We start from the raw sequence: 27,222 nt of genomic DNA, 5'->3' as shown, positions 1-27,222 counted from the left end.
AGGCTCCGGGCCCCATGGATCTGGTGGCAGGGAGTTCCGCAGGCAAGCCATGGGGAGGGACAAAGACATTTCCTCTGAGCGTGACATGAGCGCTAAGTCGCAGGCTAAGCAGCCTCAACCCACCCAGAGTCATAGCAAACAGCTTGCTTGGGGCTGCACAGAGATTCCCACCCACTGCAGCCATTATCCCCATGGCACGGATGGGGAGCTGAGTGACTTGCCCAAGGTCACAGGGAGTCTGTGGCGGAGCAGGAAATTGAGCCCAGCTCTGACCCCCCTGTACCGCCCATCCCTGCCCTTGCAGGGCGAGCTCTGGGCTTAGTGTGCACGGTGAGGAAAGGCACCTCGCATGTCACAGAAACCTGGCCTGCAGGCCCCTTGGCAGCTGCTGCCTAGATCTGAGCTGTGGCACTGACCCCATGCTGAGTCCCAGAGACTGGCCCATTCAGCCTGCTCTCCACCCTGGGCTCTGGGGATTTCTGCCCCCTGCTGCCAGGCCTGTTTCTTACCAGCCGCCTCCTTGGTGCCCGCGGAGACTCTTCCGCTTCTCCCTGGCACCCCCTTGTGGCTCTCCGGCAGCAGTACATGCTCCCCGCCTTGTCCCCCTCACCTCCTGGCAGCGTGGGCCTCTGCTCCCTGCACCCCTCCTCGCCTCTCTCCCCACGCCAGCCGGCACCGGGGCAGCCTGCACTCCCCTCTGGGATGAGGGGCAGGACGGATGCTGCAGTGGGCCCGGTTCCGTTCCAAGCCAGAGACTGGTGGTGCAGGGCCAAGGACTTTGCTAAATCCGGCCAGTCCTAGGTGCCCCCAGGTTAGCGCCCGAGGGAGTGTGTCGGGACTCCCTTGGGGTCTCGTCCCCCCCTCCGCCCCGTCCCAGCCAGGCTTTCTGCTCAGCTGGTACTGGCAGCCCGGCCCTGCCGTTTGCTGTCCATGTTCCCCCGCCCCTCCCCGTGGTGATCTCTCTGGAAGCAGACAAGGACTGTGTGATGGAGCTGCCCTTCTGCCCAAAGTGTCTCTGGGTCTCCTCTCTGCCTGCCCCCTTCCCTGCTCCCCAGGCCAGCTGGGAGCACGTGTCTCAGCTTGGAATCGCGCACTGGAGCCGGGTTCAACCCCAGTGCAAAGCCGTGCCTCTCTCCCCTGTGCCTCTGCATCACTGCTGCCTCGCCTGGGGCCTGCAAAGGTTCCGGTGCTTTTCAGAGGGGGTCAGAGATGAACGTGGGTGTCCTGCTGAGTCTTCCTGGGAGCTGCGCTGCTGCACCTGCCCTGCCCAAGCCTCTAGGCCCTGCCAGCAACCAGGGCCCGTCAGCCCATAGCTTGTGGAGACAGAAGAGCTGCAGCGTGGGATGAGCTGTGTCCGGGGCTGCCGGGGCCCTGTGTGCCGGCTCAGGTGGGCCCATGCAGCCCGCCCTGGGCATGCAGGTGAATCAGCGTGGTCCTCAGATCGCTCCTGTGCCGCAGGGTCCGTGCGCTTGGTGCCAGAGCCGTCGGGCCCCTCGGCTTTGCTTCCCACGAGGGGCTGCCTTGGCTAACGCCGCCTGTTGTTCCTGGCACTCGGTATCCCAGCCCTGCCCGGGGAGGAGATCCTTGGCAGTGCCCTTACAGTGCAGGATCAACGCCTGGTCCGCGCCCCTCCTGCTGGAGAGCAAGGGCACAGGGAGCTCTCAGCTGGTGGCAGGAGCTGTGCCAGCCTCCGCCCCCAGGCTCCCAGCTCTGCATCTCCAGCCAGCCTCTCCCCTGCTATTTGATGTCCCTCTGTCAGGGAGTCGTCCCCCCCCCCCCGAGGTGCATCTTTTTTGCTGGATCTCTCCAGTGCTGCCTCCTCTCTGCCTTCAGGGTGTGTGCTGACACAGGGCCTGGCTTCAGCCTGTCCCACGTGCCTCCTCCTAGCAGGACCCAACACCAGCCCAGGGAGACTTTCCCTCAGCCCAGGGATGCTGGCAGCAGCGGTGCTGGGCGGGGTGTGGACCCAGCCCTCCTGCTTCAGAACGACGAGAGGAGATGGCTTTGTCCCTAAGACGCAGCAGGCCTGTGGAACTCCCTGCCACCAGATCAGTGAGGCCCAGAGCTTAGTGGGCTTGGCGGGAAGGACTGGCCATTCGTAAGATCGTACCTGCCTGCAGGGGCGCTCAATAGGATGAAGCTTCTGCCCCCCAACTGACAGGCTCCGAACAACCTGCTGCGGGGGGGGCGGGTTCATCCTTCACCCACTTCTCATGCGCCGTCAGCCCTGGCTGGGGGCTGTCAGTGGTTGCCCAGTGACTGCTCTGGGCTATGTCTGAGCTCCCAGGGCGACCTAGAGGTGACAGGCTCCATGTCCAGGCCTGGTCCCCCGTCATGGTGGGGCCAGCACCAAGCCAGCAATGGGCGACAGGCTCCAAGGTGTATCCCAGCACCTCTCCTCAGGCACAAGCAGCTGGATCAGCTCAGCATTGCGCTGGCGTGTGGGTGGGTGTGTGCATGCAGGGATCCCCCCCCCCCCCGCACTCTGGGCCTGCGCCCCACTCAGCACCTGCCCCATAGCCCACAGGAACTCCCCACCTGCTCTACATCTTCCTCCCCCCCCACTCTGCATCTAGCCCCTGCTGCTCTGGTCCTGCCTCCATAGCCCGGAGGGACCCTCGCTGGGGTGCACCTGACGAGGAGCTGGAACCCCCCGTCGAAGGGAAGTTTTAGTGAGTCTCCCCTTGAGCCTTGGCAGCGGGGGAGCTCGCCAGCGCTGGGGCTGAAAGGAGCAAGCCGCCGGGCACAAATCAGAGCTCAGGGTCTTGCTGAGTCCTCTTGCTGGGCTAGCGGGGCAGGGCAGTGGCTGGGCACCCGCTCGGAAAGGCGGTGCCCGGCTCTGGAGCAGACTGAGAACAGCCTGTTTGGCCGGTGGCTGTGGGGAGGCCCCTTGTGAGCTGCCCCCACCCCCTTGTGAGTATTTGTTGCTGGGGGGGGGGGGGGACATGAGCCGGGGCATCCTCCTCTTGTTTGGAGTCCCCCTCTCCCTGGCCTGGGCAGGCTGGGGGCATGCCCTCCGCTGATGTCATGCTGCCACCTGCCAGCCACTGAGCCGGGCATGTGCTGGTGCCAGGCCATCCCAGCCGGGCGCTGGGGCCCCATTTCCGGTGCTGGTGCTGGGAGCCGCATGGCACTGGGGAAACAATTGCTATTGATGGACTCTGAAGCCTCCTTATCTGCCTGGCATTGTCCTGGCCAGGCCTCCGCCATGTGGATTCCCTCCCTTTGTGCCCTGGGAAGGGAGGGGCTGAGTTGTGAGCTCTCTCTGCTCCCTTTGCTGGCAGTGTTGCCCAATGGGAAGAGCACAGGGTTGGAAGTCAGGACTCCTGGATTCGAAACAGCCAGCTCCCCCACAGACTCCTGGCCCCGCCTCGGTTTCCCATCCATGCAGGAGGGGAGCGGTGTGCAAGGAGCGCTGGGTGCCGAGACCTGGCCTTGCTATCTGGTCGCTCCTCATCCCTTGCTGCTGGCTCATCTCTGGGCACCACGACTCGTGCTGTGCAGGGGCACTGGGGTCTGGGCTAGGACTGACCTGGCCGGGCTGGGACACGGAGCCAGGGCCCGCTGGGCTGTGCCCTGATTGCCACCCGCTCTGCCCGCCCTTACCTGGGCCCAGGGCTGTGCTTGGTGCTGGGTGGGGTAAAAGGCCTTGCCTTTGCCCCAGGCAACTTCCATTCCGAACCAGACATCCAGCGCCACATGGGGAAGGGAAGGAAACCCAGATCCAGGGGCAGGGGGGCGATTGAGGGCTGCGGGGCAAGTACAGCCCCGTGCTGAGCAGCAGGGCTGCCTGCCTGCTGCCCCTCAGACTCCAGTGTGTGGGGCACCAGTGGGAGTGGATTCAGGGGGGTTGGGCCCCATGCTGAGCTCTGGCACATTCTGGCTTCTTTCCCCCAGCACTGCCTGTGTTGGGGACTGAGGGGCAACCTGCTGTCCTCTCTCCAGGGTCACCGAGCCCTGGTGGGGGCTGATAGGGCAGACCCCCCCGTGTCTGGCTGGTCACCCGCCCCCCGCGGCTGCCTGGCCACCCTGACGCTGCGCTCTCTTTGCCAGATGTATGGCCGCTACACGCAGGACCTGGGAGCCTTTGCCAAGGAAGAGGCGGCACGGGTCCGGCTGCAGCAGGAACGCCGGAAAGCCTTCCAGAAGGAGCACGCCCGCGGGCCGGAGCTGCTGGAGTACGACCAGAGCCGCTGTGCCCGCTGCCGCAGTAAGGAGCCCCCAGGGGACGGGCTGCCCCATCGCTGGGGGTGGAGGTCCGCTTGTGAATCCCACTCCCCCATCCTCCAGCCCAGCAAGATCACGGCCTCCCCAGTCCCACACGGCCTGGGAATCCTTCCTGCACAAGTGTGTGCGCGCTCAGGCCTAGTGTGCGCACGACCACACTCCAGGGCACGCCCGGGCCCTGGTGCACAGTGTCCCCCTAGCATCACCCTCTTCCTCCCATCCCATCCCAGTCCCCTCCTCCCATCCCCTCTGGCCTTCACGTCACCGTGTGGCTGGCTCAGGGGTTGTGCCAGGGCTCGCAGCCTCCAACCAGGCACTGTGCGTTGAGCTCACCAGCCCCCTTTCTTCTCTGTTTTCTCTCGCTCCTGGGCTCTGGTTCCCCTTCCAAGTCTCCATCCCTGCCTGCCCTGCAAACCCAGAGCTCGGCCGTGCCTCCTGGCGGGAGAGCAGCCAGTGACCCGTAACAATAGGCTAAGCATGCATGACCTCACCCTGTGCTACACGGGGATTTGGGCTGTGTCCTTGGCAGGCCGTCGGTCGGAGCTGCCGGAGATCAAATGACTCACACGTTGGCATTGGACGCTCACTAATGAGGACAGTGACACCTGCCCAGCTGGGCACCCACAGAAAAGTGGCTTTCCCAAAAATAGCTGGCAGCCCCGCGCTGCCGGGTCCCAGGCCTGGCAGGGGGCGTAGTACAGGGGGTTTCTGCAGGCATCACTGAGACGGGCAAATTATATAGGGACAAGGCTGCTTACAGCTCAAGACTAGGGTTTTTTTTCCCTCTATCAGGCACCAAACCAGTCACAACACAATGGCAAACCAGAAAACACTCTCTCCGGGGTGGGGAACCTTTTTCCCGTCAGAGCCGCTGACCCACAGAAAAATCAGTCGGGGGTTGCACACAACTAAGAAGCAAAGTAGAAGCCCCTGACTGAGAAGGACGAAGACCCTCCCACATTCCCCTCGCAACCAGAACCTGGGCGGCCCAGGCTAGTAGATTTTGTGTGCTCCAGCCGTGCAGCGCCCGTCTGGGCTCCCCAGTGCTGAGCCTCCACCCCCTGGGCCTAAGGTTCCCTACCCTGAGGGTATGAAAACCAATCCCACTGAATCTGAACAGGTTCTTCTAATCCCAAAGGACCAACCCCAGGCTCTGGGTGGAATTTATCCCATGTGCAAGTCAGCTGGCCATGGCTGACTCAGTCCTGTTTAGCAAACCGCATGGCCCACATACCAGACTGAAGGCCTGAAGGCAAGTCCATTCAGTGTACTTGGCGCCTCCCATGTTTTATTGATCCCTGGAATGTTTCTTGATGGGCCAATTAACCCGACTGGCCTGTCCCAGACAGGCTGGCTAGTGATGGTGTGGGTGGTATTCCAGGGGCTGACATTTGAAGTACAGACACACTGCTAATGCTCATAGCTTCCAATAAAAAACAAGATCCATGCCCACAAGTCATATAAAGAGACTCTGCCAATCATAAGCTTTCTATCGACATCTCCCGTGGCCCACTTTGTACAAGATTTGGGGCAAATGTAAAACAGTGGTTGACGCAATGCCCTGCACCGACATCTCACGCTCCAGTAACATCACACCCCCAACACAAAATTGACACAGGAAGGGATGCCACAAACACCACTGCCTGCGACCCAGGGCCTTCCCACTTTTGGCTCTGTATCACTACAGGTTCTAATCCCAAGAGTGGATTGGATCTGCTCTTGCAGCCTGGCTGCTGTATGTCTTAAGACAGGTAGTTTTGCCCAGAGCTACAGAAAATGGTTGATCTATCCATATAAGCTCTGGCAAATGTTTGGAATCCAATTAACAGCAGGTCAATGTAAATATTCATATGCTCCCTAGTGTAAGAAGCATGAGCCATGAAAGCAGTATGGCTGTGTGCCTCAGTTTCCCCTTTTCATGTGGCACATTTGGTCTGGAATGTGTTTTCTCCTATGAAAAGTTCTAAGATTAGTTACAGGCAGCAACTGTGAAATAAGGTCTTTTAACACACCGTGTGTCCTTATGAACCATTCTAAACGTGTTCAAATGTTGTTTCCAAAGAATCATGCCCATTGTACATTTTTACAATTTTTGGTTTCTGCAGCACCTCAGTTACGAAAGGTAACATCAGCAGAAAGAACAGATCCATTGCAAGTGGACAGTTACAATTCCTTTCATCATACCACATCCTTGGCTCAATACCATTGGAGTTCTGGTAGAGCAGGGTTAACCTTTGGCTTCCCTTTGCATGATTCCTCCTTGCCCTGCAGGCTCAAATCCTGATCTCCCTTGCTTAACAAAATCAATTGGCTGGCTGGGTGTGCCCTCTGCTAATCAGGTAATTAGCATCAGCACAGTTGATCAATCAGGTAATTAGCATCAACCTAGTTCCTTAGCTGATCACCAGTTAGATTCTCAAATGTCAAGAATTCCAAGGTTGGTTTCTCTCTTAAAGAAATACCATTAAATTCAAAGTTCTGTTGCGCTTCCATCCCCAGCCTCTGCTTCCACATGGAATGAGATGTCAAGTCCACTAAGGGCAAGTCTACACTAGGAAACTATTTTGAATAACTCCTATAATAACAAAAATCGAAATTAGTTGTCTGCACTACGGGGAAGTCTCAAAATTAGTCTGAGGTAGGCTCCGTTAATGTGAATGTACTGTCTCAACTTAGGGTACGTCTAGACTACAGAAGTTTTGTCGACAGATACTGTCGACAAAGCTTCTGTCGACAAAGAGCGTCTACACTACATTCAGTTCTGTCGACAAAGCAAGCTGCTTTGTCGACATGGCAGTGTAGACGCAAGGACAGTTTACATGCAATAATGCTTTTTGTCGACAGAAGGCGTTATGCCTCGTAAAATGAGGTTTACCAGCGTCGACAGAACACAGCGGTAGTGTGGACACAGGTATAGTTTTGTTGACAAAAGTTCACTTTTGTCGACAAAACCCTGTAGTCTAGACACACCCTTAGAATCCTAGGGAGTAATTACATTCTAATTACTCTGAGGAGTAGTTATTTCAATATAGTGGCACCAGAGCATCCACCCTGATGCTATTTCGAAATAACTATTTTGAACTTGGTGTTATTCCTGGAGGAAACCAGGAGTCGAGATTTTGAAATAAACGGCCTGTGAGTTCGAAACAAGAGGCTTGGTAGTGTGGTCACTCCACTTTTTAATTTGACCTACGGCTGGAAAGGAGGGTGTTTCAAAATAAAGCCCTAGTGTAGACCAGGGCTACAAGTGTCCATAGTCTCCAGAGGTGGGACTTCACCGGCCATCCCCAACTTTCTCCAGAGATAAACTGCACAGCTGTTCCGCTCTGCACACTCAGCTGCTCAGTCTTTCCTCTGAACCTGAGACACACACTGTCCACTCACAGACCCAAACAACATTGTCTTCCTAAGAAACTGCTCACACGCAGCTACTTGGCCATCACAGGATGTTTCAATTTTCTAACCATTTCTACTCCATCCAAACCCTTCTCTAAGGCTATTCACACTGGATCTTTCTAAACCCAAGTCAGTGGAGTCATTTCTAAACAGAAAAATGCTGGCTGCTAAGAACTGGTAGCAGTTTTCAAGAACCTAAAAGGGTGTTTCAAAGAGGAGGGAGAAAAATTGTTCTCCTTGGGCTCTGGTGATAGGCCAAGAAGCAAGGGGCTTAAACCGCAGCAAGGGAGGTTTAGGTTGGATGTTAGGAAAAACTTCCCAACTGTCAGGGTGGTGAAACACTGGCACAAATTCCCTTGGGAAGTTGTGGAGTCTCTATCTCTGGAGATATTTAAGAGCAGGTTAGATAGACATCTGTCAGGGATGATCTAGACCCGTGGTTCCCAAACTTTTCAGCATCACGCCCCCCCTTTCTGATTTTTGAAAAACCCTCGTGCCCACCCCCTCCAAAAAAAACTTGAGCAAAAAAAAAAAAAGGAACTGAGCGGGGCAGCAAAACTTGATGTGGGGCTGGGTCGCCTCGGCCCCACCCGGAATTTCTTCACGCCCCCCCAGTTTGAGAACCCATGATCTAGACAGTGCTTGGTCCTGCCGTGAGGGCAGGGGACTGGACTTGATGACTCTTGAGTTCCCTTCCAGTTCTGGGATTCAATGAAACGAGTCTCCTAACAAAGACACTCTTGCCTTCTGCAGACAGACCATTTTCTTGGTCTCCCTCAATCAAAGTCACTCCTTCAACCACAGCAAACTGCTTATCACCCTGCGGATCCTCATCCTTAGGAGCTTTACACAGCAATTCACCTTCACGTGGCGCTATGAGAAGCTTTGACTGCCGAGCCACCGCCAACGCCTTTGGAATTTCCCTTACACCCAGAATCATCTTCGGCCCACCAGGCAGACTTTCACACGATCCACTTTTGGGCAAATAGACTCACTAGGTGAAAGGTCAGAGGTACAATATCTTTACCTAGCGGTTTTACATCCCTATTTCTAATCCAAAGCTCAATTGACCTGGTTCGGTGGATCCAAGCATGACACTGCTACGGTAATACAGGGGGATTCTGGGATACTGCTAAGAAAGGTCAAACCAAGGCAAATTATTTAGAGATAGGGCGACTTGCAGCCCAAGACTGGGTGCCCTCCTCTATAAGGCACCAAACCAATCACACAGAGCACTTCCGTTTGCCACTCTTGCCAACCAAAAACCACACAAGCAATCCCCTTAGACTCTCCAGTACCGCCATGCCACCACCAGCACTGCTCCTTACACAGGGGAGAGGGTATGCAAACCAGTCCCACCAAACCCAGACAGGTTCTTCTGATCCCAAAGGACCAGCCCCAGGCAGAGTTTATCCCTTGAGCAAGTCAGCTGGCCAGGCCTGACTCAGTCCTGCTTAGGCAGACCCCATGACCCACCTTCCAGATTGATGGCCTGAAGGCAAGTCCATTCCATGCTTTATTGCTTGTTGAGTGTTCCTTGATGGGCCAATTAACCTGACTAGCCCTTCCCAGACAGGCTGGCTAGCTATTTGGTGGGTGGCATTCCAGGGGCTGACATCTGAAGTACAGACACACTGCTAATGCTCATAGCTTCCAATAAAAAACAAGATCCATGCCCACAAGTCATATAAAGAGACTCCGCAAATCATAAGCTTTCTATTGACATCTCCCGTGGCCCATTTTGTACAAGATTTGGGGCAAATGTAAAACAGTGGTTGACGCAATGCCCTGCACCGACATCTCACGCTCCAGTAACATCACACCCCCAACACAAAATTGACACAGGAAGGGATGCCATAAACACCACTGCCTGCGACCCAGGGCCTTCCCACTCTTGGCTCTGTATCACTACAGGTTCTAATCCCAAGAGTAGATTGGATCTGCTCTTGCAGCCTGGCTGCTGTATGTCTTAAGTAGTTTTGCCTAGAGCTACAGAAAATGGTTGATCTATCCATACAAGCTCTGGCAAATGTTTGGAATCCAATTAACAGCAGGTCAATGTAAATATTCATATGCTCCCTAGTGTAAGAAGCTTGGCATTGAGCCATGAAAGCAGTATGGCTGTGTGCCTCAGTTTCCCCTTTTCATGTGGCTCGTTCGGTCTGGGATGTGTTTTCTCCTATGAAAAGTTCTAAGATTAGTTACAGGCAGCAACTGTGAAATAAGGTCTTTTAACACATCGTGTGTCCTTATGATCCATTCTTAACATGTTCAAATGTTGTTTCCAAACAATCATGCCCATTGTACATTTTTACAATTTTTGGTTTCTGCAGCACCTCAGTTACAAAAGGTAACATCAGCAGTAGGAACAGATCCATTGCAAGTGGACAGTTACAATTCCTTTCATCATACCACATCCTTGGCTCAATACCATTGGAGTTCTGGTAGAGCAGGGTTAACCTTTGGCTTCCCTTTGCATGATTCCTCCTTGCCCTGCAGGCTCAAATCCTGATCTCCCTTGCTTAACAAAATCAATTGGCTGGCTGGGTGTGCCCTCTGCTAATCAGGTAATTAGCATCAGCACAGTTGATCAATCAGGTAATTAGCATCAACCTAGTTCCTAAGCTGATCACCAGTTAGATTCTCAAATGTCAAGAATTCCAAGGTTGGTTTCTATCTTAAAGAAATACCATTAAATTCAAAGTTCCGTTGCGCTTCCATCCCCAACTTCTGCTTCCACATGGAATGAGATGTCAAGTCCACTAAGGGCAAGTCTACACTAGGAAACTATTTTGAATAACTCCTGAAATAACAAAAATCAAAATTAGTTGTCTGCACTATGGGGAAGTCTCAAAATTAGTTCGAGGCAGGCTCCGTTAACGTGGATGCACTATCTTGACTTGGAGCCCCAGGAAACCCTGGGGAGTAATGAGTTCGAATTAGTCTGAGTAGTAGTTATTTCAAAATAGCAGCACCAGAGCGTCCACACTTATGCTATTTCAAGATAACTATTTTGAACTTAGTGTTATTCCTCGAGGAAACTAGGAGTACAGATCAAATCCTGATCTCTCTTGTTTAACAAAATCAGTTGGCGGGCTTGGTGTGTCCTCTGCTAACAGTTGCTGTCCAGTCTTTCTCCCCCCTATCAGGTAATTAGTACCAATACATCTCAGAGAGGTAGTGGTGTTAATCTGTAACTTCAAAAACAAGTGGTCCTGTGGCATCGTAGAGACTAACCAAAATAAATATATAGAATCATGAGCTTTCGTAGGCAAAACCACTTCATGAGATGAATTGGAGTGCAAATAAGAGAAACCGAAATACATATAGCAGCAGCGTAAGTACCTGTCAATTGTAGGACCCATGTTAATGAGGCTAATTAACATGGGCTGGATGTCTCCAATACATAGCTTTTGATGTGGAAATGCTGATCTTAATGGCAGGAGAATTTGGCTTTGTAATGCACCAACCAGCTAATGCCTTTGCTTGACACCCTTACTCTGGGCCTAGTCTGTACATAAATTCCAGTTCTTCAGATTCTCTGTCATTTGTTAGGGTGCATCTACACAGCAGGGCTTAACTGGAAATAAGCTATGCAAATTGAGCTACAACAACTGCGTACCTTATTTCAAAATTGGGATCGTCTACACGGCACTTATTTTCGTACAATGAGGATTACAGGAGTCAGAGTAAGAAGTCCTCCATCTTGACAGTATTTCTACATTATTTTGAAATAACTGCCTGCTGTGTAGATGCAGATTAAGTTTTTTCGAAATAATGTTGCTGTGTAGACGTAGCGTACCCTTAGTGAAATTCCTTGGTAGAAGAATGACTACTTTAAATTCATTATCGAGTGACCAGGCAGGTTGAAATGTTCCCCGATGGGTTTCTGTGTGTTACCATTTCTGATTTGTGGCCATTTATCCTTTATTGTAGAGACTGTCCAGTTTGGCCAATACACATGGCAGAGGGGCATTGCTGGCACATATCACATTAGAGTAGGGCAGAGGAACCTTTTTTGGGTCAGGGGCTGCTGACCCACAGAAAAATCAGTCAGTGGCTGCTAGGGTTGCCAGATATTTTCACAAAAAATCCCAAACATGGTGGGGGGGAAAAATTGGTTGAGCAGAAAACAAACCAAAAAAAAAAAGGGAGACCAAACTTTTTTTTTTTTTTAAACAAGGTCACTGTGGCTTTAAATCCCCAAGCTCCCTTCTCCTCTCCCCCCTCCCTCCACCCCGCCAGACATGGCAGGGGAAGAATATCCCCACCTGCCTTCCATTCAAGAAAAAAACAGAAAACATTTTACATGTCCGGTATTTTGTGGGGTTTTTTACCAGACACGGACCACAAATACTAGACTGAGTGAAAACCGGACACCTGGCAACTCTAGTGGTCGCACACAAGTGAGAATCAAAAAAGGAAAACCAAACCCTCACTGATGTGGCTCTCGACTGAGGAGAAAGACGTCCCCACGTTCCCCTCACACACCAGAGCCTGGGGGGGCCAGGCTAGTAGATTTTGCGTGCTCCATCCCCACAGTGGGACGACGAGGTGGCTGGAGCACCAATGCGGGCTCCCCAATGCTGGGGGGCGGAGACCTGAACCTCGGGAGCCAGATCCAGGGAAGCCGGGGGCTGCCTCCGGCCCCCCGGCCTTAGGTTCCCCATCCCTGCGTTAGAGGACGTGCAGTTGTTTGAGCCTCTGATGTCGTGGCTTATGCGGTGAGGTCCTGTGATGGTGCCGCTTGTATAGAAGTGTGCACAGAGCTGGCCACGGGGTTCGTTGCAGGGGCAGGTTCCTGGGTGAAGTGTCTGAGGTATGAGGTGTGGCTGCTGGAAAGGATTTGCTTCAGGTTGGGGGGTTGTCTGTAGGCGAGGACTGGCCTGTGTCCCAAGGCCTGTGAGAGGGATCGATCGTTTTCCAGGCTAGGTTGTAGATTGTCCATGATGCGCTGGAGGGGCTTAAGCTGGGGGCTGTAGGTGAGGACCAGATGTGTCAGACTCCAATAACATCCCAGGGGGAACCCCATAATGATTCCCGCGCCTGTGCCCAAGCTGAGGGTGGGGGTCAGTGCTCATGCCTGACCTGGAGGTGCATGAGGGTTACAGGGTCTGGGGGCTACATATTAGTTCTGCAGAGTGTCCCCAGGCTCTGGCAGGAGGGGAGCTCAGGTGACCCCATCCTCTTCCCACACACTCCACTCCCTGCCCCTGGGCTTATCCCGAACCAGCTGCACTGTAGCTGGGTGCCAGGGTGGGGAGCCAGCACGTGGTGCAGTCAGACCCCGGATGGGCGGGCCACTCACTGCAGGGCATGTTCTCCCAACGGCCGAACTCGGGGGAGCCACCGGCCTCTGCAGCCAGCTGTGATCCCCACCCACCACGACTCCCAGCACTGGTGCTCCTGCTGTTTCGAGCCGCACTATTGGCAGTGGCCACTAGAGGGCAGACGAAGCTGCGGAGCCAGCCCCAGCGCTTTGCCAGCCAGGTGCACTGGAGCTGGTGGGATCTCTGGGGGAGGCCAGGCCCTGGGGGGACCCGGGAAGGGGGTAGGCTGGGCAGAGCAGCTACCCCGGGCACAGGTGTGTGGGGCGGAGAAGCCTCAGTCCCGAGCTGGCTGCAGGGGCCAGTTGGGGCTGCCCGTGACCTCAGGGGTACTGCCACACCTTGTGGCTCTGGACCCTGCAGCCGCTGGAGGCAGAGCAGTGTCAGGAAAGGGGCTTCCTGCTTCAGGATCAGCCCCTGCTTTGCTCAGATGTCTGCCAGGAGACCCGCCGGGGGCCAGGGAGCTGCCGCCACTGGGGCTGAGCAAGTGCCCCATGCCCTGGGTCCGCAGTCTGGCTGGGCTGACTTAGCCCTGCCCCCCTCGGTCCCTTTCAACCTCAGGAGCCATCGTAGGCTCCAATTTTGTCCCTGATATTCTGCATGAAAGTCATGGACAGGTCACGGGCAATAAACAGAAATTCACAGACGCCCCTGACCTGACCTTGACTTTCCCCAAAAATATCCCTGACAAAATGGGGAGGTGGGCTCAGCACCCCCTGCTGTTGGGGTATGGGGGTCCCCCTGCTGCTGTGGTGAGTGGGGGCTCCAGGGTCCCCCCATGCGGCAGCTGAGCATCTCTGGGGGGAGCCCCATTACCTGCAGCAGACGGGAGCTCAGGGGGTTCCCTGCCCCCATGGCAGCTGGGAGTTCTGCGGGGGCCTCCCTGCCATGGCTGGGGGCTTCAGGGTCCTCCCCCTGGGCTGGGAGCTGCTGGGGGCCAGCTAGAAGCCCCAGCCCCAGCCCCAGCCCCAGAGGAAACGTCACAGAGGTCTGCCCACTGTGGACTCTGTGACTTCCGTGTCCTAGTAATAGCTGCAGTCTTCATCCCTCTGGCCTGACTTCCACCTCCCCCTCTGCGCTGCAGAAGTGCCCCCATCCTTGCCCTGTTCTCCCCCCACAGGGGCGCCCCGGGCTGCCTCTCCGCCGCAAGCCGCAGAGAGCTGTCTGTGCAGCGCGGGGCCGCCTCCGCCTCGCTTCCCCGCACCTCCCGCTCCCCGGAGACCTTGCAGGCACTTAGCGAGCGATTAGCAGCCACACGCTCTGTGCAGCGTGCGCCGGGCGGGGAGGAGGAAAGGCAGCCAGCGGGGAGCCAGAGGAGACTGACAGCCCCAGCCTGTCTCCCTGCGCCTGGCCTCAGGGGGAGCCTTGGCTATGGAGCAGGGCTGTGGTCATAGTCTAGAAGCTCCACACCCCGTCACTTTGCAGCCTGTAATAGTCTCTCATATAATGTTCCACATGCTGACACTACTCTCTCCTTCCCCCACGCATTCTTCTGAGATGACACCTGGCCTGACACTAGGGGGCGCTGTGCTGCTGCGGCCTTACTGCACCCTGCCCATCTCCAGGTCCCCAGGCTGGCACTAGGGGGCGCTGTGCTGCTGCTGCCTCCCTGCACTCTGCCCATCTCCAGGTCCCCAGGCTGGCACTAGGGGGCGCTGTGCTGCTGCTGCCTCACTGCACCCTGCCCATCTCCAGGTCCCCAGGGTGGCACTAGGGGGCGCTGTGCTGCTGCTGCCTCCCTGCACCCTGCCCATCTCCAGGTCCCCAGGCTGGCACTAGGGGGCGCTGTGCTGCTGCGGCCTTACTGCACCTTGCCCATCTCCAGGTCCCCAGGCTGGCACTAGGGGGCGCTGTGCTGCTGCTGCCTCACTGCACCCTGCCCATCTCCAGGTCCCAGGCTGGCACTAGGGGGTGCTGTGCTGCTGCTGCCTCACTGCACCCTGCCCATCTCCAGGTCCCCAGGCTGGCACTAGGGGGTGCTGTGCTGCTGCTGCCTCACTGCACCCTGCCCATCGCCAGGTCCCCAGGCTGGCACTAGGGGGCGCTGTGCTGCTGCTGCCTCACTGCACCCTGCCCATCTCCAGGTCCCCAGGCTGACACTAGGGGGTGCTGTGCTGCTGCTGCCTCACTGCACCCTGCCCATCTCCAGGTCCCCAGGCTGGCACTAGGGGGCGCTGTGCTGTTGCTGCCCTACTGCACTCTGCCCATCTCCAGCCACACAGCCTGACGCTAGGAGGCACTGTGGTGCATCCCTGCTGCACTCTGCCTATCTCCAGGCTGACACTAGGGGGCGCTATGGTGCTGCTGTCCCTTTGCACCCTGCCCATCTCCAGGTCCCCAGGCTGACACTAGGGGGCGCTTTGCTGTTGCTGCCCTACTGCACTCTGCCCATCTCCAGCCACACAGCCTGACGCTAGGGGGCGCTGTGGTGCTTTCCTGCTGCACCCTGCTTATCTCCAGGCTGACCATAGGGGGCGCTGTGGTGCTGCCCCACTGCACCCTGCCCATCCCCAGGCTGACACTAGAGGGCGCTGTGCTACTGCCTTACAGCACCCTGCCCATCTCCAGCCACACAGCCTGACGCTAGGGGGCGCTGTGCCAGCTCCTTTCCCGTGCCCCAGCCCTGGAGTTCTCGCACTACCCCGGCATGGCATTGGCAGTCTCTCTGCTGTGGCAGGCCCCTGAGTGATGTAAATGTCAGTGCCTGGGGTTGTCTGGCGGGTGAGACAAGCAGACTGTGAGTCTTGGTCTGCAGCTATCTCTGCTGCGCTGTCCACAGCTCAGCTCCCATCTTGAATTGGCACTAGGGGCATCTTTGCTCAGCGCTGGGGAGCATTGGCAGAGTTGGGAGGGTGGGCACACCTAGAGGTGGGCTAGCAGGGGCTGTGGGTGGGGACTAAGAGGCACAGCAGAGCTGTGGGGTGGGGGGACCGTGTCCCCAGCATCTCCCATCTCTGTGCTTCCCGGGCCAAGGGGGGCTCTGGGCTGGAGCAGATTCAGTGGTGGGTGGATGAGCGCAATGCTGAGCCCTCCTCTCTGCCATCCTGCCCTAGCTGGGGGCGCGGGGCTGGGCTGCTCTGCCTGGCCCTCCCTCCAGCACTTCAGCGCGGCTGAGGCCTGGGCGAGAGCAGGCGAGTGAACACGAGCTGAACTGTGCCCCGGCGCTCAAAGCACCACAGGGGCCAGCCTCCTCCCCTGTGCCTGGGCCAGCTCCTAGGGTGGGCAAAGGCCCCTGGGTTCCCCCAGGGAGCGTTGGGCCAGCTTCTCCTTCCCCTGGGTCCTTCTGGCCAGCGCCCTCCTGGAGCCAGGGTCTCTGCTCCCCTCTGCCCCAGGGTGTCCCTGCCCCTGGAGCTCCTGGCTGCCCTGAGTGCTCTGACTTCTCTCCTCTAAGCCCCCTCCCCCCCCCCCCACACACCACCTCTGCGAGGTCCCTGTGGCCAGGACAGGAGTCGGGAGGAATAGCTGGAGCGGGCACAGGCTGCCTCTGCCCATCCCCTGTGCCCTGCCTCGAGGAGCTGGCATGGAATTCAGCTGCAGTAACCCCTGAGGCTCTGCCCAGCCTGGGTCCTGGATGCTCCCCCAGTCCCCAATCTCCCCCCCCCCTCGCATGCCCAATGGCCCATAGCTGGATCACTACAAAGAGACTGTGTGGGGAGGTGGCCATATTGTCAGTCTGTCTGATCTGTGCCCATCCCCACGGTGTCTGGGCACCAGTGTGAAAGACAGCCTTTTGCTCCCTGGGCTGAGCAGGGAGGATGGGCCCTCCCCCCCTCCCCCCCCATTCAGCTCCCACACTCTCCCCGCAGTCTGCACCGTGCGATGCCAGAAGTTCCTCATCTCCAAGGTGGGCGAGGACTGGATCTTCCTCATTCTGCTGGGGCTGGTCATGGCGCTGGTGAGCTGGGCCATGGACTTCGCCATAGCCACCTGCCTGCAAGGTGAGGGGGGCTGGGAGCCATTCGCCAAATACCCACAGCGCGAGCCAGGCAGCTGGTCTGCTTGGCACCCTGAGGGCACAGCCAGGATGGCCCAGGGATAAGGTCATTTGAGGGGAGGCCTGGGTAGGTGTCAGCCGGGGGGGGTCCAGGTGGGGGCTGGGTAGGTGTCAGCCAGGGGGCGGGGCCCAGGTGGGGGCTGGGTAGGTGTCAGCCAGGAGGCGGAGTCCCAGGGGGCTGGGTAGGTGTCAGCCAGGGGGCGGGGCACAGGTGGAGGCTGGGTAGGTGTCAGCCAGGGGGCGGGCCCCCAGGGGGCTGGGTAGGTGTCAGCCAGGGGGCGGGGCCCAGGTGGAGGCTGGGTAGGTGTCAGCCAGGGGGCAGGACCCCAGGGGGCTGGGTAGGTGTCAGTCAGGGGGGCGGGGCCCGGGGGGGGCTGGGTATGTGTCAGCCAGGAGGCGGAGTCCCAGGAGGCTGGGTAGGTGTCAGCCAGGGGGGCGGGGCCCAGGTGGGGGCTGGGTAGGTGTCAGCCAGGAGGCGGAGTCCCAGGAGGCTGGGTAGGTGTCAGCCAGAGGGCGGGACCCCAGGGGGCTGGGTAGGTGTCAGCCAGGGGGGCGGGGCCCAGGTGGGGGCTGGGTAGGTGTCAGCCAGGAGGCGGAGTCCCAGGAGGCTGGGTAGGTGTCAGCCAGAGGGCGGGACCCCAGGGGGCTGGGTAGGTGTCAGCCAGGGGGGCGGGGCCCAGGTGGGGGCTGGGTAGGTGTCAGCCAGGAGGCGGAGTCCCAGGAGGCTGGGTAGGTGTCAGCCAGGGGGGCGGGGCCCAGGTGGGGGCTGGGTAGGTGTCAGCCAGGAGGCGGAGTCCCAGGAGGCTGGGTAGGTGTCAGCCAGAGGGCGGGACCCCAGGGGGCTGGGTAGGTGTCAGCCAGGGGGGCGGGGCCCAGGTGGGGGCTGGGTAGGTGTCAGCCAGGAGGCAGAGTCCCAGGAGGCTGGGTAGGTGTCAGCCAGAGGGCGGGACCCCAGGGGGCTGGGTAGGTGTCGGCCGGAGGTGGCCTCAGGTGGAGGCTGGACATGGGTCCGCAGGGTGGCCGGGTGTTGCTAGAGTCTCCCCCGTGGGTGCGGGTTCAGCCCCGGGACATGGTGGCTCTCGGGTGGTAGCGTTTGGCCTCTTTGGATGGGGCCCTGTTGCCCTCCCTTGGGGGGCGATCCCCGGAGGGGGGCAGCCAGCGACCCTGATCCAAGCGAGCCCCCTCTGTGACCCTCCCCCATTTCCCCGCAGCCCAGAAGTGGATGTACGGGGGCCTGGACACCAACATCTTCCTGCAGTACATGGCCTGGATCACCTACCCTGTGGTGCTCATCACCTTCTCAGCCGGCTTCACCCAGATCCTGGCCCCGCAGGCCGTGGGTAGGAGCCGCTCCCTGCCCCGGGATCACCAGCCTGCTCTGCCGGGCCACGCCGGGGTCACTCCCCCCTCCTGTGCCCGGCTCGCCAGCCTGGGGTGGGGGCTGGATTTCCCCCCTTCCCACAAAGAGCGATGGGGGAGGAGGGGCTCCCTGAGGGGTCCTGCCCCCTCTCCGGGTGCTCACCCCCCCCCTTCCCCAGGCTCCGGCATCCCCGAGATGAAGACCATCCTCCGTGGCGTGGTGCTGAAGGAGTATCTCACCCTCAAAACCTTCGTGGCCAAGGTCATCGGCCTGACCTGCGCGCTGGGCAGCGGGATGCCCCTGGGCAAGGAGGTAAGAGGGGCCGGGGAGCGGCTGGGCCGTGTCTGGAGGGGGCGCAGGCTGTGGGCCAGGTGCACTGGGTGGGCAGCCCAGCTGGGGGGTGCCCGCGAGGCGCCCAGCTTCCGGCTGGTTGCCCGGGGTAACCGTCCCTGGCGCTCTCTCCACAGGGGCCCTTCGTCCACATCGCCAGCATGTGCGCTGCCCTGCTCTGCAAATTCCTCTCCCTCTTCGGAGGCATCTACGAGGTGAGAGGCCGACGCTGTGCGGCCGGTGGGTGCCAAGGGAGCGGTGCCCGGGCAGGCCCAGGCTGGGATCCCCTGGGCTAGGGCTTGTTCTCTCTGACCCTAGCAGGGGAGCCCCAGGAGGGGTGTCTCTGGGCGTGGCTGGGTCATGACTGTGCCCTGTGGAGGGGTGTCTGGGCGTGGTAGGGGCATGTCTGTGTCCTGTGGGGGTGTCTGTGGGCGTGGTGGGGGTGAGGCTGTGCCCTGTGGGGGTGTCTGGGCATGGCGGGGGCGTGTCTGTGCCCTGTGGGGGGTGCCTGGCCGTGGCGGGGGCGTGTCTCTGCCCTGTGGGGGTGTCTGTGGGTGTGGCAGGGGCGTGTCTGTGCCCTGTGGGGTGTCTGGGCGTGGCGGGAGCATGTCTGTGCCCTCTGGGGTGTCTGGGCGTGGCGGGGTTGTGTCTGTGCCCTGTGGGGGTGTCTGGGCGTGGCAGGGTTGTGTCTGTGCCCTGTGGGGTGTCTGGGCGTGGCGGGAGCGTGTCTGTGCCCTGTGGGGGTGTCTGGGCGTGGCGGGGGTGATGCTGTGCCCTGTGGGGTGTCTGGGCGTGGCGGGGGTGATGCTGTGCCCTGTGGGGGTGTCTGGGCGTGGCGGGGTTGTGTCTGTGCCCTGTGGGTTGTCTGGGCGTGGCGGGAGCGTGTCTGTGCCCTGTGGGGGTGTCTGGGCGTGGCGGGGTTGTGTCTGTGCCCTGTGGGGGTGTCTGGGCGTGGCGGGGTTGTGTCTGTGCCCTGTGGGGTGTCTGGGCGTGGCGGGAGCGTGTCTGTGCCCTGTGGGGTGTCTGGGCGTGGTGGGGGTGTCTGGGCCCTGTGGGGGTGTCTGGGCATGGCGGGGGTGATGCTGTGCCCTGTGGGGTGTCTGGGCGTGGCGGGGGTGATGCTGTGCCCTGTGGGGGTGTCTGGGCGTGGTGGGAGCGTGTCTGTGCCCTGTGGGGTGTCTGGGCGTGGCGGGGGTGTCTGGGCGTGGCGGGGGTGAGGCTGTGCCCTGTGGGGTGTCTGGGCGTGGCGGGGGCGTGTCTGTGCCCTGTGGGGGTGTCTGGGCGTGGTGGGAGCGTGTCTGTGCCCTGTGGGGTGTCTGGGCGTGGCGGGGGTGATGCTGTGCCCTGTGGGGGTGTCTGGGCGTGGCGGGGGCGATGCTGTGCCCTGTGGGGGTGTCTGGGCGTGGCGGGGGCGATGCTGTGCCCTGTGGGGGTGTCTGGGCGTGGCGGGGTTGTGTCTGTGCCCTGTGGGGGTGTCTGGGCGTGGCGGGGGTGATGCTGTGCCCTGTGGGGGTGTCTGGGCGTGGCGGGGGCGTGTCTGTGCCCTGTGGGGTGTCTGGGCGTGGCGGGGTTGTGTCTGTGCTCTGTGGGGTGTCTGGGCGTGGCGGGGGTGATGCTGTGCCCTGCGGGGTGTCTGGGCGTGGCGGGGGCGTGTCTGTGCCCTGTGGGGGTGTCTGGGCGTGGCGGGGGCGTGTCTGTGCCCTGTGGGGTGTCTGGGCGTGGCGGGGGTGATGCTGTGCCCTGTGGGGGTGTCTGGGCGTGGCAGGGTTGTGTCTGTGCCCTGTGGGGTGTCTGGGCGTGGTGGGGGCGTGTCTGTGCCCTTTGGGGTGTCTGGGCGTGGCGGGGGCGTGTCTGTGCCCTGTGGGGTGTCTGGGCGTGGCGGGGGTGATGCTGTGCCCTGTGGGGGTGTCTGGGCATGGCGGGGTTGTGTCTGTGCCCTGTGGGGTGTCTGGGCGTGGCGGGGGCGTGTCTGTGCCCTGTGGGGTGTCTGGGCATGGCGGGGTTGTGTCTGTGCCCTGTGGGGTGTCTGGGCGTGGCGGGGTTGTGTCTGTGCCCTGTGGGGGTGTCTGGGCGTGGCGGGGGTGAGGCTGTGCCCTGTGGGGTGTCTGGGCGTGGCGGGGGTGATGCTGTGCCCTGTGGGGGTGTCTGGGCGTGGTGGGAGCGTGTCTGTGCCCTGTGGGGTGTCTGGGCGTGGCGGCGGTGAGGCTGTGCCCTGTGGGGTGTCTGGGCGTGGCGGGGGCGTGTCTGTGCCCTGTGGGGTGTCTGGGCATGGCTGGGTTGTGTCTGTGCCCTGTGGGGTGTCTGGGCGTGGCGGGGTTGTGTCTGTGCCCTGTGGGGGTGTCTGGGCGTGGCGGGGGTGAGGCTGTGCCCTGTGGGGTGTCTGGGCGTGGCGGGGGCATGTCTGTGCCCTGTGGGGGTGTCTGGGCGTGGTGGGAGCGTGTCTGTGCCCTGTGGGGTGTCTGGGCGTGGTGGGGGTGATGCTGTGCCCTGTGGGGTGTCTGGGCGTGGCGGGGGTGATGCTGTGCCCTGTGGGGTGTCTGGGCGTGGCGGGGGTGATGCTGTGCCCTGTGGGGGTGTCTGGGCGTGGTGGGAGCGTGTCTGTGCCCTGTGGGGTGTCTGGGCGTGGCGGGGGTGATGCTGTGCCCTGTGGGGTGTCTGGGCGTGGCGGGGGCGTGTCTGTGCCCTGTGGGGTGTCTGGGCGTGGCAGGGGTGATGCTGTGCCCTGTGGGGTGTCTGGGCGTGGCGGGGGCATGTCTGTGCCCTGTGGGGTGTCTGGGCGTGGCGGGGGCGTGTCTGTGCCCTGTGGGGTGTCTGGGCGTGGCGGGGGTGTGTCTGTGCCCTCTGGGGTGTCTGGGCGTGGCGGGGGTGTTTCTGTGCCCTGTGGGGTGTCTGGGCGTGGCGGGGGCGTGTCTGTGCCCTGTGGGGTGTCTGGGCGTGGGGTGGGTGATGCTGTGCCCTGTGAGGGTGTCTGGGCGTGGCGGGGGCGTGTCTGTGCCCTGTGGGGTGTCTGGGCGTGGCGGGGGTGATGCTGTGCCCTGTGAGGGTGTCTGGGCGTGGCGGGGGTGATGCTGTGCCCTGTGGGGGTGTCTGAGCGTGGCGGGGGCGTGTCTGTGCCCTGTGGGGTGTCTGGGCGTGGCGGGGGCGTGTCTGTGCCCTGTGGGGTGTCTGGGCGTGGCGGGGGCATGTCTGTGCCCTGTGGGGTGTCTGGGCGTGGCGGGGGCATGTCTGTGCCCTGTGGGGTGTCTGGGCGTGGCGGGGTTGTGTCTGTGCTCTGTGGGGTGTCTGGGCGTGGCGGGGGCATGTCTGTGCCCTGTGGGGTGTCTGGGCGTGGCGGGGGCGTGTCTGTGCCCTGTGGGGTGTCTGGGCGTGGCGGGGGTGTCTGGGCGTGGCGGGGGCGTGTCTGTGCCCTGTGGGGTGTCTGGGCGTGGCGGGGGCGTGTCTGTGCCCTGTGGGGTGTCTGGGCGTGACGGGGGTGAGGCTGTGCCCTGTGGGGTGTCTGGGCGTGGCGGGGGTGAGGCTGTGCCCTGTGGGTTGTCTGGGCGTGACGGGGGTGTCTGGGCGTGGCGGGGGCGTGTCTGTGCCCTGTGGGGGTGTCTGGGCGTGGCGAGGGCGTGTCTGTGCCCTGTGGGGTGTCTGGGCGTGGCGGGGGCGTGTCTGTGCCCTGTGGGGTGTCTGGGCGTGACGGGGGTGAGGCTGTGCCCTGTGGGGTGTCTGGGCGTGGCGGGGGTGAGGCTGTGCCCTGTGGGTTGTCTGGGCGTGACGGGGGTGTCTGGGCGTGACGGGGGTGAGGCTGTGCCCTGTGGGGTGTCTGGGCGTGGCGGGGGTGAGGCTGTGCCCTGTGGGTTGTCTGGGTGTGACGGGGGTGTCTGGGCGTGGCGGGGGCGTGTCTGTGCCCTGTGGGGGTGTCTGGGCGTGGCGAGGGCGTGTCTGTGCCCTGTGGGGTGTCTGGGCGTGGCGGGGGTGTCTGGGCGTGGCGGGGGTGAGGCTGTGCCCTGTGGGGTGTCTGTGGGCGTGGCTGCCCGGAGCGTTTCCCCGCGGGGGGCTCTTGCTGGCCACTGCTCTCGACTGTCTCCTGCTCTCCCCTTGCAGAACGAGTCCCGCAATATCGAGATGCTGGCGGCTGCCTGTGCCGTGGGCGTCGGCTGCTGCTTTGCTGCCCCCATCGGAGGTAGGGCCGGCCATGCAGGCTGTGGGGCTGGGCCCTGCCTGCCCCTTCCCCTCCGCCCCGCCAGATCCCAGACGCCCCTCGGCTCGGAGCTAACCTCACCCTCCAGCGGAGCTGCCGTCCCAGAGGCCTCAGCAGGCAGCCTGGGAGCAGTGCCGCCGCCTACGCCCCCCACCGCCCCGAGACCCTGGTGTAGTGGGATAGGCCGTGACCTCTGCCCCCCAGGCCGCTGCGATCCCCACCGGGCACCCCCTGTGGCAGGGGGCTGGACACAGGCGGGTGTTATGGGGAGGCGCAGCCTAATGAACATGGGCTTCCAGCCCAGCCCCCCACTTTCCCCTCTCTTCACAGTAGTGCCTGGATTAGCCCCTAACCCTACCCCCCGCTCTCCCCTCCTGTGGCCTCTCGCTTCCCCTCCTGCCCAGGCCGTGGGCACACAGCCCCACGGTGCCAGCCCAGCCCGTACGGGCCTCCCAGCTGCAGGCACCCAGAGACGCTCACCCAGCCTCACGGGGTCCCCAGGGTCTGTGCCCAGGGCGGGGGCAGCCCGAAGGTGTAATGTCTCCTCCTTTCCCCACTGCTCTGCGCTCCAGGGAGGCCCAGCTCCGGCCCCACGGCTCCCTCGCAGCCCTGTGCTCCTAGGTTGGTGACGTGTCTAACTCTTCGCTTGTTCCCGCCGGGCTGGGCAGCGTCCGTCTGTCCGTCTGCACGTGTCCCTCCTGCGCGCCCCAGCCAGGCTCCCCGTGCCCTGCCCCCCGAGAAGGGCTGGCCTCCTCCCATGCCCAAGCGCTGTTGCCCACTTGCACGGCCCCCTGGAGCTGCTCGTTGCGGGGGGCAGCTGCCCAGCTGGCTGGCTGGGGGGCCTTGGCTCTGTCGAGGGCCGGCTCAGGGCCCTCTCCCGGCTGGTGTCCGCACCTCGGCGCCCCAGCTGCAAATGGCTACTGTGCCCTTCGGGGGCTAAGCACACGGTGCCCACAGAACCCAGCCGCTGCCCACGCAGAGCAGCTGCTGCCACGAGGCCTCGGCGCACACGGGGCCTGGCCAAGTGGGGGTGCCCTCGGGGGGGGCTGGGCCTGGTGCTCCCCGGGCTGGCCCCCGTATGGGCTGCGCCTGGGCCCATCTTGCCTGGAGCAGAGCCCCCTGTGTGTTAAGGGGCCATGGTGGCAGCACCCCTTCCCCCCCCCCAGGTGTCCTCTTCAGCATCGAGGTCACCTCCACCTTCTTCGCCGTCCGCAATTACTGGCGCGGCTTCTTCGCCGCCACCTTCAGCGCCTTCATCTTCCGCGTGCTCGCCGTGTGGAACAAGGACGAAGGTGCGGGCTGGGGGGGCCCACGGCTGGGAGAGGCAGGGGCCGGGATTGGGCATTGAGGGGCAGAGCTGGGGGCTGGGGAAGCCCAGGCTTGGAGTAGCTGGGGGGTGGGAGTGAGGGGCATTGGCAGAGCTGGGGTGTGAGGGAGCCGGGAGCCAGGGGGTGGGAGTGGGGGGCATTGGCAGAGCTGGGGTGTGAGGGGGCCAGGGGGTGGGAGTGGGGGGCATTGGCAGAGTTGGGGTGCCAGGGAGCTGGGGGCAGGGAGTGGGAGGGGGGGACATAGGCAGAGCTGGGGTGCCAGGGGGCAGGGGGTGGGAGTGGGGGACATTGGCAGAGCTGGGGTGCCAGGGAGCTGGGGGCAGGGGGTGGGAGTGGGGGACATTGGCAGAGCTGGGGTGCCAGGGAGCTGGGGGCAGGGGTTGGGAGGGGGGGACATTGGCAGAGCTGGGGGCAGGGGGTGGGAGGGGGGGACATTGGCAGAGCTGGGGTGTGAGGGAGCCGGGGGCCAGGGGGTGGGAGTGGGGGGCATTGGCAGAGCTGGGGGCAGGGGGTGGGAGGGGGGGACATTGGCAGAGCTGGGGTGTGAGGGAGCCGGGGGCCAGGGGGCGGGAGTGGGGGGCATTGGCAGAGCTGGGGTGCCAGGGAGCTGGGGGCAGGGGGTGGGAGTGGGGGACATTGGCAGAGCTGGGGGCAGAGAGCTGGGGGGCCAGGGAGCTGGGGGCAGGGGGCGGGAGTGGGGGGCATTGGCAGAGCTGGGGGCAGGGAGCTGGGGGCAGGGGGCAAGGGGCGGGAGTGGGGGGCATTGGCAGAGCTGGGGGCAGGGGGCGGGAGTGGGGGGCATTGGCAGAGCTGGGGGCAGGGGGCGGGAGTGGGGGGCATTGGCAGAGCTGGGGGCAGGGGGCGGGAGTGGGGGGCATTGGCAGAGCTGGGGGCAGGGAGCCAGGGGCAGGGGGCGGGAGTGGGGGACATTGGCAGAGCTGGGGGCAGGGAGCTGGGGGCAGGGTGCGGGAGTGGGGGGCATTGGCAGAGCTGGGGGCAGGGAGCTGGGGGCAGGGTGCGGGAGTGGGGGGCATTGGCAGAGCTGGGGGCAGGGAGCTGGGGGCAGGGGGTGGGAGTGGGGGGCATTGGCAGAGCTGGGGGCAGGGAGCTGGGGGCAGGGGGCGGGAGTGGGGGGCATTGGCAGAGCTGGGGGCAGGGAGCCAGGGGCAGGGGGTGGGAGTGGGGGGCATTGGCAGAGCTGGGGGCAGGGGGCGGGAGTGGGGGGCATTGGCAGAGCTGGGGGCAGGGAGCTGGGGGCAGGGGGCGGGAGTGAAGGGCTTTTTGCAGAGTCCAGCACAGGGCCATGGGGTCTCCAGCCCCGGCCCCATGGGCTGGCCCCAAGGGGGCAGAGTGCTCGGAGTGGCGAGCGTTTGCTGTGGGCGGGGGCAGCCTGTCTGGGCTCTAGGCCCCCCCAAGGTCCCCTGGGTGACGTGCTCCCCCCGGCCTGTCTCGTCCCCCAGAGACCATCACGGCTCTGTTCAAAACCCGCTTCCGGCTGGACTTCCCCTTCGACCTGCAGGAGCTGCCTGCCTTCGCTGTCATCGGGTGAGTCCTCGGTCCTCCGGCCCAGCGCCCGCTCCAGCCCCTCGCAGGGGCACTGCTGGTGGGGGGCGAGAGCTGACGCTTCCTGGGAGGGAGGGATGAGGGGGATCTCTATGAGGTGCTGGGGGGCATCCTCGGTGTCTCTGTGCCATCCCCACCCCTGAAGGGACCATCCCAGCAGTAGCTGCCCGGTGGTGGCGGCTCACTCCTGCGGCCCTCTCCCCAGGATCGCCAGCGGCTTCGGAGGGGCTCTCTTCGTCTACTTCAACCGCAAGATCGTCCAGTTCATGCGCAAGCAGAAGGCCATCAACCGCTTCCTGATGAAAAAGTAGGTGGTGGCTGTGGGCTCCCGAGATGAGGGGCCCACTGAGCCCATAGCAGGAGAGGATACTGAATGCGGACCTGGCTGGAGAGCAGGTGGAGGGAGCACTCAGGTTGGGGAGCAAGTGTCTAACCGGGGTGGGGCTCTGCATGCTGGCTGGGCTCTTTGGTATCCTGCGAAGCAGCTGCTGGCATGGGAGCTGCCGGGCGCAGGGTGGTGCTAGTCCTTCCCGGAGAGCGGCGAGCAGTTGTGGTGGGTGCGGTGGGATCACTGGCTCTGTCTCTTGCTCCCACCCAGGCGCCTGCTTTTTCCCGCATTGGTCACTCTGCTCATCTCCACGCTGACCTTCCCACCTGGCTTTGGACAGTTCATGGCTGGCCAGGTAACCTGCTCCTCTTCCCTAGCCCAGCAGCCCTGCCCAATGGGTATCACCAGCACTCATTCAGGGTCACTTGCTGCCCTGCGCCTGCCCTCGCTGGGACTTGCACCCAGGACCTTAGCACCTGGAGCGGAAGCTTCAGTGCTGTCAGCCCTGGTGTGTCCCAGATCTCCAGCATCCAGAGAGCGAGACGCGGTGCTGAGCTGGGCGGGGGAGGGAGCGCGTGACAGGGGGCACCCTAGGGAGGCTGGAGAGATGGGGTGGAGGCAGTGCCCTGGGCTCACCCTGCCTGCTGTGGCCCTCCTCCCCAGCTCAGCCAGAAGGACACCCTGGTGACCCTGTTTGACAACCGCACCTGGGCCAAGCAGGGTCTGGCCGAGGAGTTCGAGTACGTTGGCATCTCTGAGGTTTGGAAGCACCCGCACGCCAATGTCTTCGTCACTCTGGTGGTTTTCATCATTATGAAGGTGGGCCCCCCCCCACCCCCCCGCTGGGGCTGCTCAGCTGACTCTCGGTCTGGCTGGGTTGCGGGGGGGGGGGGGGGGGGCCTGGTTGGCTGGGAATGGGTCTGGCCCTGGCTGTGTGGATGTGGTCTGGGTGGGTGTGGGCGGGGCCCTGGCTGTGTGGATGTGGTCTGGGTGGGTGTGGGCGGGGCCCTGGCTGTGTGGATGTGGTCTGGGTGGGTGTGGGCGGGGCCCTGGCTGTGTGGATGTGGTCTGGGTGGGGATGGGGGGTCCCTGGTTGGCCGGGAATGGGTCTGCCCCTGGCTGTGTGGATGTGGTCTGGGTGGGGGTGGGCGGGGCCCTGGCTGTGTGGATGTGGTCTGGGGGT

General features: G+C 61.9%; 1 protein-coding gene across 3 annotated transcripts in view; it reads left to right on the top strand.

Moving 5' to 3' along the window:
* The window catches only part of CLCN2 (chloride voltage-gated channel 2), a 45,177-nt gene that overhangs the window by 8,347 nt on the left and 9,608 nt on the right, over window positions 1-27,222 (top strand). For all 3 annotated transcript variants that reach the window (XM_089780734.1, XM_075938078.2, XM_075938079.2), the window contains exons 2-12: window positions 4,054-4,210; window positions 16,757-16,888; window positions 18,156-18,284; window positions 18,483-18,616; window positions 18,772-18,849; window positions 22,724-22,802; window positions 23,987-24,112; window positions 25,609-25,693; window positions 25,917-26,018; window positions 26,310-26,394; window positions 26,703-26,858. In XM_089780734.1, coding sequence (XP_089636860.1) covers window positions 4,054-4,210; window positions 16,757-16,888; window positions 18,156-18,284; window positions 18,483-18,616; window positions 18,772-18,849; window positions 22,724-22,802; window positions 23,987-24,112; window positions 25,609-25,693; window positions 25,917-26,018; window positions 26,310-26,394; window positions 26,703-26,858 — 1,263 coding nt within the window. The remainder of the gene's footprint in view (window positions 1-4,053; window positions 4,211-16,756; window positions 16,889-18,155; window positions 18,285-18,482; window positions 18,617-18,771; window positions 18,850-22,723; window positions 22,803-23,986; window positions 24,113-25,608; window positions 25,694-25,916; window positions 26,019-26,309; window positions 26,395-26,702; window positions 26,859-27,222) is intronic.

This window comes from Pelodiscus sinensis, chromosome 10 (genome assembly GCF_052426305.1).
Source record: "Pelodiscus sinensis isolate ZL-2025 chromosome 10, ASM5242630v1, whole genome shotgun sequence".
NCBI classification, from domain to species: Eukaryota; Metazoa; Chordata; order Testudines; family Trionychidae; genus Pelodiscus; species Pelodiscus sinensis.
The sequence above is the reverse complement of the archived record's forward strand: the minus strand, read 5'-3'. Positions and strand labels throughout refer to the sequence as shown.